Genomic DNA, 12,500 nt, shown 5'->3' on the forward strand with positions numbered 1-12,500 from the left:
TTGTGTTAAAAGTTTAAAACAAAACATTATGATAATCTCTTGCTACGCTAAGATGATAACTTAGTTTTTCAGTTTCATGATGCTACTGTTAAACCTGTTAAAATTGTATAATTGTGTCCTGTGTGTTTCATACTTTATTTAAAATGAACAACAAATCATATGATAAATATTTTTACTTCTGTTTACAGTAAGTTGCTTTTATGTTAATTCGTTCCGATATATACATACACCGCTTACACGCGAATTGAAATAGACAAAATGACAACTTGAAATTAACCAAAATCGCAACAAAAAGCTGGAATACCTCAACATGAAACAAAGAGCAAAGTGATTTTGTAAATAAACACAAATTCCGAGGATGATCTTAAACTTAGATTAAATTCTTTGATATCCGTTACCAAACAGGCAATGGTTGAAGCACTGTTTGAAGAAAAATGGTAGGAGGGTCAAAAACAGTTGTTGGTTCACCCCCTGCAGTATTAATATCGCGGGGTTCTATCCTTGGTGTTATCAAACTATTAGACGCTGAGCACGAGAAGGGCAAAGTCGTTGACATGAACTAGGCCCTGATTGGTCTAAGGTGGTGACAGGGCCCTTGTTCTACTGTCGCTGGGGAGAGATAGTGCATCTATTAGTGTTAAAAGATGAGCTGCCCGAACAAGGCTTCGTATCTTAATGAACCATTCTCATTCTTTGATGTTTGTTATAAGGTTCTTGTACGATCATCTAAACTCTTGTCTATGTCTCGATAGGATCAGCAAACGCAACAAACATATCTATATACGCCTGTTTATCTGATTGAGTCGGTCAAAATTATGAAGATTTGATATTGTAAAACATATTTCTTTATATCATTAATTCAGCTCTCTTGCAAGATACATGCCATTTTAAAAAGAATTTCTTTTTTTTCATTACAGAAAATGGACAAGATTTTTATCCAGGTTACCAAGGTTACAATGACTTTTTCCCGGGTCAGGGAGACGGGGGTCCCCCGCCCATGAATTTCCTTCCCCCAACGTCTCAAGGAACGCCCCCTCTATCCATGGAACAATCACTTCATCATAACAGTAAGTATATCTTAAGATTATCAAATTCATGTTAATGGATTTAAGTTGTAATATATATATATATATATATTAAACAAATTATTTAAACAATTTTTTTTCAAAAACTTTAGTTAAGAGATTGCAGTGAAATACGTGCACCCCTGGAAAAAATATTAATACTCTTCAGCAAATAATGTTAGATTCATTTGTTTCAACTCTGCACTTCGAACTGAGAAAACGTTATTTCGAGCAATTTAAAACGAAACAAAGCAATGGCCGCTCCCATAAATTTAGAAAGCGTTGAACACGAACCAATTCCGACTAAATTTATGAAGAGAAATATATCCATCTTGGTCCAACATTCGCACCCAGTCCGCGAAATAGTGACTCACTTAGGATCCCGCGCAGGTCTTCAATCATAAAGTTTAGACAATGCTTTGGAAATTTATCTGTGAAAGCCAACTTGGAAATTGGATTTGGCGCGTGGATATCGCCGTGTTCAGAAAATACTTTTCTTTCTCTGCACTCCTGATAACGTCACGCGACTCGACGCTAAACCTTAAAGTCTTTTGGGAGACGTTTCCAATTTTCTTCTAAAATTGGAATTTTTGTTTTATCTGTGTTTCAAATGAGAAAAAGAAAGAGAGTACTCGCTGTTCGATAATATAGAGCCGACCTATCTCGGCAAAAGTTAATAGGAATGAGGAATACATGTATTCAGATCGAAAATTCGTCCAGCTAGTATCCCTTTTTCATCACTAGATAAACGAACTTTGGAAAAGGTTAGCAAAGGACGCAAAACCCATGATCTTCTAATTCTGCTAAAGAAGCGATATTTTTCCGGTGATTTTTTTCAAACATGAAAAAAAAAGAAATTAACAAGATAATTTATTGTTTGATTTCCATAATTCTACGGTAAAGTCACAGCTGTCCAGAAAAATAAAAGAAAAAGATGTCAGGAAATCAATAGTTAGGTTCGAACTCCGTCGTGCAGATGTGTCGAGGTAGGAGAAGGGTGACACGTGCTAATGTTTTAATTGTTAGCGAAATGGGCCCCAAACAATTGACACAATGCGAAATAGAAGAGTAAATGATTTGGACTTGTAACAGACTGCGTCCATAGGTTATTGACAAAGTTAAGGAATGTTGCAAAGCGTCTCTATTCACTGCCTGTGGCGCACGCAAATTGCTCAAAATTTACATCCAAATAGTACTTTTTAAAAAAGTCATAATAATTTCATGCTTAATGGGAACATTTTTTACTCCTATCTTTGCTTTTATATCTGAGATAATGATCGATGACCTGTTTATGATAATTTGTTTTCTTTGATAGATAACATGGGTCCCGAACCACAGTTTCTGCCAGGTGACATGATACACCCTTCGTCTTCCCCCGACCCCATTCAGATGCACGCGCACGATGGACCCTACAGACACCCCGGACCTCCAAATTCCATGGCAGGAAATTTTTCGTCCCTTTCACACTCGGAAATGGCAGGAGAAGCCTGGTGACCTTTGACCCGTGCATAAACTCTCCTTAATGTGTTTCCATTCCAGACACTTTTGGTTTTTAACTAATGAATATTATTATGTGTAGGTGTATGCATGTGATGGAGTGAATTTATTTATGGAATGAAAATGAGTTATGGGCACGATTTTACCCATCATTGTGTGTGTTTTATATGTATGACTGTATTATATTACCACTGTAGTATTGATGCTAAAACATCGGTTTTCAAATCGACAACTGTGAAATTTTATCATGGTTAGCGGCTTGTCGAATTATCTACACATTCAGTCTTGAGTGACATTTGTAAGGGATGACTACTTATTTTCCCGATTTGAATTGTTTGTCCAGTTTTGTTGATTTTGAATGGATGTGTAATGATCTATACCTCCCCGTTTCAGTCCCATTTCTGTGTATGTTGTACGCTTGTTTGTGTAATACGAGATCTCAGAATATAGCTCATTATGTCATGCCCATGAAAATTACGAAACATTAAATCTGTAATCATCGATTTATGATGATTAATAAATGTCTCAAATAATACATTTTTGTTGTTTTTCTTTTCTGAAAATTAGCTTATACAACCTATTAACATAAAGTAACTAAACTAGATTTGATTGACTTCGCGGCGAATAGTTCCTCGTCATACTCTGACCGGTCATTAAGTATACACTGCTGTAGACATTTTGAAGAATTCAGCTTTAGAAATACATATTAATTTTGTAACTCATTTAAGATTTATTTTTGCGATATGATCCGCTGTCATTTTTCTGATTCATTTGCTCTGATTTTTCTGGGCCAGACTTGGAGACTCTGGTAAAAGAAAGCACCTAGTCGAATACTAATGGTGAAAAAATCGAACATAGTTTTGGAAAGTTCCACATGCATAAGAATGCAAATGATCAGATCTGTACATTTACTTTAAAAAATGGCAAGTTTACCTTTTATAAAGTTTCATTTTCTTTTTCGACTGTGAATAAGTAGTTGTTTACTGAAAGATAATTGATATTCTCTTACGTTTGCTTATAAGTACATGCACATAAAATCAGATCCTATCTTGAAATAGCAAGCCGCATCCTCTTGTTGACAGGAGGCTGTGTTACTGAACTGCTCCTCTCTCTGCACTTTACCAGCCTTCTCCCCCAGGTGCGAGCCGGTGCGTCTTCAGATCATATTTCTTACGCTGAACATAGATAAACAAACTTAATCATAAAACTCTGCCTTTCCACAGGTGAAAGGTGAGTTCATTTTGCAAAACGGTAGCATTTAATAACTAAAATGAAATATCTCCCCCCCCCCCCGCGAAAAAACCTTCAGCCAACCGAACAGAAAGAGAAAAGATACTAACCAAAAATATACGCCATACACAACGTAACTAAACAAAACTTATTTTTTGGTGAATACATTTGCAGATAAATTTAGAGTTGATCAGATGCATGAATAAGAAGCGGAACACCTGTGTATCGGTGGAATCAAGTTATTGTGATAATTTATACAATCTCCTTTCCTTATCAGAAAATATATATGACAAAACATAAAATTTCACACCCAATTTAATTTATGAAACCCTGAAATGTGACAGAAGAGCAAGTCTTGCAAGGGATTGCTAAAGCAGCAAAAAATTGCCCTCCTCTTGCTTTAAAATAGGAATGGATTTTGTGTAATTCATGCGTGCCTTTTCATAAGAAGTCCATCAAAATGAAAATCAAATCTCGATTTTATCAACAGCAAAGTTAATTGAATTAATGTCGTGATAAATTGGAAAAGATAAAGCAAGCACGTTCGATAAGCAACGAACCTATTGTACGGTATAATATTAATTGCCTCTTGTTACTTCTTATTGCACTAATGTGGCGATTATTTATCCAAGTGTAGGAAAGCATTTTCACGATATCAAAGACTTTTCTTGAGAGCTATTTTGGTGGGTTCACTTAGGAAAGCATATTCACATATCTTGGAATAATTTTGAAATTCTAAGCATAAGTGGACCGAACTATACCCAAGATTCCAATTCAAAAATCTATTCACATAAAAAAATCATAGTAATATCATACAAGGTCATCTGTCTCCAAAATGCAAAATGTAAATTCATTACATTGTTCTCGAAGCATAGTTTAACGATGAATACAAAGTGTACAAGACACCAGTTATTATTATTCGACTACAGAACTAGTTTGACCACAGTAATTCTAAAAGTGCATTCTTATATAAGGACCCAGAGACCAAAACTGTATTTTGCCCTTCTTGCTAAGGCGCATGCGTACTGTAGTAAGATGAGTGGGTTGTCCTCGGACAATTCCTTGCAGAGTTCGGAATAATGAGCACATTAATTGCTAACTTTTTTGATCTTTCATGGTTGTGTTTTCCAAAAATAACAGCAAGAATTTAACCTTTGACGTTTTCTAGTCTCCAGAAGTTCAATGAAATATATTTTCTCAAAAGTCAAAACAGACATATTGTGTCTGGAACGCAACATTAACATTTTGGGGTTCTTTCTGAAGTCTGAATTTTTTTTTATTATAAACGTTTGACATTTATGATGTGATTTCGGTTGTTTTATACTGAATTCTTTTACTATGAATTTTTTAACTAAAACATGCATACCAAACCTATATCGTTTTTTTTAGAGGACCATCTGTCAAACCATGATTTTTTAAATTATAACTTCAAATACGCAGTCAAACTTATAATGTGTATAGGCGTTTCAGGATGACTTTTATGGCGTTTTCTTTTATAACCTAGAACATCTCACTGTTTTAACAACAGTGATCTAAAATCCAAGGTAAGAAAACTTTCTGGTGTTTTAAATAATAAATTGTGTATTTATGTAAATTGGGGAAAATGAAACGAGCACTGATGTTGAATTTTCACAAGAGGAGACCATCATCACAACAAACAAGCCATTCAGAAGAGTTTTTGCTAATTGATTCATGAACAACAAAGATGATTTTCTTTGCATTGTTCTCACCAGTGATAAAAGCTGTGTTCCTGATGAAATGTAGACAGAGTAGTGCAATGGTAATAGTGTAAATATTGTTATTTATTCCACGACACGTGTATCTAATGGAACCTAATTCCAACAGTCTACCGTATCAGTCAACGATGTTGGCCTCTAACCCAGATACACGAGAAACAATCAAACAAATTTAATTGAATATAACTATTTTGAAAGGTTTGTGATATTATGCTCTTTTTCTTAAACAGTTTTTATACAAATTGCGTTTTAAACCTCATGTATATTGTTTCTGGTGGCAAATCGGCATATTTGTTAAAACTACGTTCGTGCCGGAAAGTGTTTTTTTCTAATCTAGATCTAATTAAATTTTTGATAAGAGAAGTACGAAGAAAATGACTTATGAGCTATTTTGAGTTATGTAATGATGTTTAACCAGACCGAAAACTAGATAAGTAAAAAGCCAGCAACGCGAAGCAAATGGTGGACTAGCTGTATAATGAAATAATGTCCAGAAGGATGCTATATAAGCTGTTCTACTGTTGCTTCATAAAACAAAAACAGTGACAAACGAGGCATTTTTCTCATGATCTTTTTTTTCAAGATAAAGGCCAAAATGCTTCCCTAAGATAAACATATAAAACTGAACATTGACGTAAACTTTGTTTAAGATTACTTGTGGAGTTTATACATATTTTTAATTTTATTTTGCATAAAAATTGCTCATTTCAGGCGGTGTTTCTTTCGAATAACACTGATCACGGTCTTAAACAAATTATTTCACTAAGATTTATTCATCCAAAATTAATTCTTGAAAGAAAAAAAACTGTGTTTACAAATCTGCTCTCTTTATTTCTCTTGAAAAAAGTAAAGAAAATGCATTTCTTTTTGTCTGATTTTTATTGAACTGCAAAATAGTATTATTTCTGACGTTCAATACTGCCAGTGAGTGTTTAAAAAATGAGACAATCAAATGGATGCCGACTAATTTTTATATGAACTCGTCTACATTATAATAAAACAATATACTTGAAGCATTTTTTTAAAGTTGAATTATAGGTGTCAAGTTTGACTGTAACTTATATAGTCCTTATAAAATTTGTCTTGGTTTTAACCTGATTTTTAATAATATTTGACATAATCAGTATACATGGATCTCTTTTGAAAGTCACTATATTTGTATTTGGCAAAGGGTACCTTTATCTTTATATGACATACTATACTTTACAGAATAGTTCTTTTTACCTAAATACATTTTTTTAAAAACTAGCGAAATACTTTTATACACTATTAAAACAAAGAATTTTAAAAAATTTTTTAGCATGCATTAAATCTATTGTCAATTATTGTTGACATATAAATCTTTTTTGAACAAAAATAGAGTAACCTTCTATCAAAATCATTGAAAACATTAATTTGTATTCAACTAATTAAATGCACATTAAATCCAATTGAACAGCATCCAAGCAGACATACAAAAGGTAAGGTAACAATTTACTTCTCTAAATTTAATTTTGTTAATTAATTTGTAATCCTGTATTGATCTCGAGACCACAATATGCGATTTATATGATAATAAAATGTAACTAGCTACAGTTACAATGGAAGATATAAGAAGACTGCAAAAAAACCGTGATCGATTATTTGTACATGTAAATATGAGTTGATTTTCTGTTCGTCTGATTTGCAAAATACAATTTAAGTCATTTTCTGTTTTTAACTCTAATAGAGATTATAAATATTGATCAAATATTTGAATTGGTAAAAGAAAAATGAGGTTAAAATTAATTTTGTTTTTTTACACATTTTTACAACAATGTTCAAAAATAATATTATAATACAAAATCAACAGAACTTATAAAAGTTTTGCCTGAATATGATAGCAAACATGGCAAAAAAATTAAATTCATTTGAACCATAATGTTATTTTTTATGCCTGGTATTATTTACCATATATTTTGTAATCAAACTGATAACTCGCGCAAAAACTAAATGTTCAGTAGTTGTTAGTTAACGATAAAGTTTGAAGTGTGGATTTTAATATAATTTTTTCTACAAACTCTATGATATTAATGTTTATTTATATACTCGATATAAAAATTTGGCAAACATACCTTATCAAGTTACAATATGTATCCTTTTTAACGACATGACATAATGTTATGCAGTCAACCATTTTATAATTTACTAGTATCTAACTTCATTTCAGAAATATTCAAAAGAATAATATATTATGAAATCGAGCACCTGTGTTAGCGTCAAGAATTCAATTACTTAATATATTTGAGATTTATATAAGGGTGACTTATAGAAGAACTGTTTTATCGCTTTTAATTTTCTTCCTAGCTTATACAACAGTGAATGAAGATTAGGAAATCTGCATTTTCTGTGTCATTTGGATGTTATGTGTGGGAATGCAAGTTCATTCAGGAAACGTTTCTTTGCAGCAGGCTTTATCGATTGTACAGTGTAAATGTTTCATTCATATTTTAACATACATGCATTATATTAAGTTTAAGCTGTAAATCTGACACAATCTAAAGTATCATGCACACGGAACATTTTAAAAAACCAAACTAACTTTATTCAGTTTTTAAGATACCTTTTTTCTGGAAGGGGGATTCGTTTTTATGGTGAAACTGTTTTCTGTGTTCCTTGTAGGGCTTTTTTGCACATTTCAAACCCAACATTTCACTACGAACAAAAATAATTTTCATACTTACCTCAATAAAGTTGCAGAAACTGCAGCTTAACTTCATTACTAAAATAATATTGAAATAATGAATAGGTATATAAATACATTTATTAATTCAATACATTGATTTAACCTTCTACAAGGCGTTTAGTTAAATTGGAAGTTTTTTTTCTTTTTTTACATAAAACACACTAGTAACAGATTCTTTGCAAAATGATCTAAATGTGCCTACATTGACAATGTCATTCAAATTTTTTCTTAAAATAAACAAACTACTCTAGATTGAGAATCTTTGGAAGCTCTGCTATAAGAGACACGTTCTGGTGGGAGATTTGAAAAGGGGTATACTTGACGATTTGTTTTTTCTATTATTTCTGTCATAGAACGACAAGGTTCTCATGTTATTAACCGTCCGTCACAAGAATTCAGTAAATAGGCTTAAAAGACAATATATGCACCGCAGCTGCTCAACAACGGTCTGTCTATTCCAAATCCGAAGAGAATACCCGAGAAACAATAATCATCTGTCTTCTTGGCGTCAGTGTGTATTGCAAAGGATTGAGTGTAAAATGAGAATATGCTCAAAATCTTGACATGTGTTTAAAGCATTGAAAAAAGTCAACGCAGAGCAGTGCCGTTTTATAGAAATTAAAAGAAAACCAATGCGACTGAGAAAACAGTAAATTTGTTCTTAAAGAACGTTTAAATTTGAGCAATGGGTAATAGTTGTAAAACAGGAATGAGATGTGGGGCAAATCGGTCAAAATGATTTGTGGTAGACTCATAGTTTCGAAATTTTTTTTAATGTTTTGCTGAATATTTGTCGATGTCTTTAGTTATGCAAGTCGTATGTTTCAGAAAATTATAATGTTTGCAACATCATTACACCTGAATTGTACTTTGATTTCGTAAAATTTAAAAAAGGAGATTAAATTAATTCTTGCCACAACAGATGGCAATTATTGCAACAGGTTCCTGGTACAAAATGAAGATTTATGTATTGCTTTTAATTATATAATTATGGATTATTTGTAAATGTCACTTAAATACAAAATACAAGAGGTCATTTAGAATTTAGTTGTTAGAACTTACAAAGCTTTTATTGATTCTGTGATAAAAGTGTAAAAGAGAACGCATAGCATAAGACATTTTGTCGTTTTTTGTAAATGTGAAAACGAACATTTTGTTTATGCTGAGTAGACCAATCAAAATAAATTCACACTTTCTTGCAACGCAATACAGCTTTTGCAGGAAAAGACATATATCATAGCCATACTGGAGTCTCTATAGTCATGTCTTGTTTTGCAATGTTTTGTTTTGGAATAATTAATCTATATACAATGTAATCGAATTTTAAACAATTAAACATATTGTTGTTGCGGGATGTTAGGCAAAAAGCATTCAGTTGAAAAAAAACATACCCCCAAAAAATGTCCCTTTATATAAATGGGATTCCCAAACAGTCAAAAACAAATTTGAGACTGAAAGGTGTGGACTATAGATAGAGGTTTGCTGAAAAAAATTTACTTTTTTAACACTTGTTGACTTGTAAAAAGGACGTATCTTTTGAATATTTCTTCAATGTACATTGAATCTAAGTATTAATCATTTTAAATGTGATGTAACTTTCATAAATTTTGATTTTATAAATTTTGAAAAAAAAAGATGTTAAAAGATGGGGAATTTTACAATAAATGAAATCATTGCATGGTTATGGCACTTATACTTATCTTTGATAAAAAATATTCCATTGTTTTATGAATTATTTTTCATTTCAAAAAATATTCATTCGAAGTTAGCTAACAAATGATTTATGACACAGACACCTATAACATCTTATAATAGAAGTTTGAAAGATTTGTCTGACCCGACCTCTAAGTACAAAGTTGTATTTATAGAATAAATAGCATATTAAGATTTAATTCATTATGTTTTGTTGCATTTATATCAAAACAGTTTGAAAATAATTACAGAGAATTATGCTTATCTTCATTTCCCTCATAAACCATCAGGCAAGGTGAATACCAAAATTTGCAAATCAGTCTTACAAACACTAGTTGTGTTCATAATTTCGGAAATGCATACAACTACCAAAATTTGGACTTTAAAAATTAGGTTCAAACCAACCTTTTAATAATTAAAATGTTGAATTTGAGAATTCAACAGCCAAATTTAAGCATGATCTCACATTCTATTAAATTATGCACCATAACAACAATATTAGTTAAGATTTATGGAAATTGATATTTACTTAATTATGCATTTAAGATTTTTGATTTCTACAAACAACTTGGATCACGAGGACCAAGAAACTCTTTTATTTTTTTCTTGTGATTTTTATTGACTGTCATACCAATGATGAAAACTTATTTTTTAACAGAAACAGTTCATGAATTGAACACGCGGCGTGTAACGTGACTTCAGGTTAATCGTGAGCATAATGAATAAATAAAAGATACGTTAGTTTATAAACACAAATGATATATAAATATGTTTTGAAAATTGTAATTCTAGATTATTTCTTTGTACTTTTTTTTAATTTTCAAAATCGCATTTTTCGTTTCATAAGTGATAAATATCAGCAATCACATGACAAGTGCTTCCTCACATTCAAAATTGTCGTCAAGAGCGAAGAGGATATGACTCTGTATTAATCCCGAAATATTGATTTTATGATTTGATTTCTGTTACGAATATTGATTTGTATTTCACAAATAAAAATACACAAACTAAAAATATTTAATATTTATATTATTTTGATAAAAATATTTGGTTGAATATTCGTTTATGAGTAGTAGAAGATTCAGTTTATACCGGTATTTAAACACGTGTTGATATAAGAACATCACGGAATTAAAATTTGAAAACCACTTCGGATATCTCAAAGCCCCGGATATCTCGATTTGTTGAAGTTTTGTTGACCCCCCGACCCCCCCCCCCCCAGTTCGAGATATCGATGTTTATCTGTACGTCGGCGGTGGACCGAATGTTTGAAAGCACTGCTTTGCATAAGTAGTGAACAACTTTTTTTCCCATCTAATATGGCATTTTAAACTGCAATTGCTGTATTTCAAAATTTACTTTGATGACGTACATATATGCTTTATATAATATAGCCACCGAGAATGTTCAATTCATAACAGATTCTCTGAAAAGACATTGTTCATTGCTTAAATAATATGTATATTTGTCAATTTGAACAAGCTCGTTGAAGCTGTTTTGGGGATTTAGAAGACTGACGCTTGATCCTTCCGCAGATCATACAAGGCTTCAAAACCATATAGTAAAGACACAGATCTTAATATAAAAAATGATGCTCCTCAACTTGGGTTAACATTAATTTTTTAATCTAAGTGATCAATTACATGCAATATTTGAACGATATAATGCCTTCTTTAGGTCATTCGGAAATACTTAGTAATGGTTGCAGACATTGTATGAAAAATAACGCTTTGTTTGCAATGATACCAAAATACACATTAAGATTTGAATTTTTCTTTTAACTATATTTATCCATTCATTCAAAGTAAAACTTGAAGACAATTTTTATTTACTATTTCCTTTAAATAATTTCTTTACAAAATATTTTGGTATATGCCTTTTGCAAAATACATGTAGAAACATGTGAATACATAAGATGGATAAGAAGTATACGACTGTATTCAGAAGAACATCTGGTGTAAGTTCCTGCATGAACATTAATTCTACATGCAGTTAATCTACAATTAATCCGTAACTACCCTTTTCAGAAAATGAAACAATTATTGCGTAAAAGTACCGTATATCCTGTAATTTTCGCGATTATCTAATTTTTGCTTTTTAGCGATCACTTTTACATCGCAATAATCAATTCGCAAAACTATATCAGGCATTGTTTGTCATAAGAAACTTTTAAATCGCAAAAAATGACTGACGCAAGTTAATATATTACACATTTTCCCAATTTTTGATAATTTTGTGCCGCGAAAAAACCCCGGATAGGCGGTATTCTATGAATCAAACAATTTTTTTAAATTGCATGAAACAAATAACAGTTAGTAAACACAGCAACAGTTGTCTGTCAAATGCAAGATGTGTATTGTCATTTCAGTTCATCATGACATGATGCATTTTTTTCTTCGCGCTAATTGATTGCTTCAAACCCTACAAGACGCCTTAGTTTTGCATTACTAGAAATAAATGGTTAGACGAAAATATTTCGTACCCAATATACTCCCTGCAATACATTGAGTATAATGTTCTACGAATTGCATTGGTTGACAGTGAACATTCTACAGCCAAAACATTGCTATAGGCCTC

At 31.8% G+C, this 12,500-nt stretch overlaps 1 protein-coding gene across 1 annotated transcript in view; it reads left to right on the forward strand.

Moving 5' to 3' along the window:
* The window catches only part of LOC105344310 (LIM/homeobox protein Lhx5), a 20,656-nt gene extending 17,562 nt beyond the window's left edge, over positions 1-3,094 (forward strand). Inside the window, exons 5-6 of the mRNA XM_011452062.4 lie at positions 918-1,067; positions 2,380-3,094. Of these exons, the coding sequence (XP_011450364.2) occupies positions 918-1,067; positions 2,380-2,558 (329 nt within the window). The 3' untranslated portion in view covers positions 2,559-3,094. The remainder of the gene's footprint in view (positions 1-917; positions 1,068-2,379) is intronic.
* Positions 3,095-12,500: the final 9,406 nt, after the last annotated feature.

This window comes from Magallana gigas, chromosome 3 (assembly GCF_963853765.1).
Source record: "Magallana gigas chromosome 3, xbMagGiga1.1, whole genome shotgun sequence".
NCBI lineage: Eukaryota > Metazoa > Mollusca > Bivalvia > Ostreida > Ostreidae > Magallana > Magallana gigas.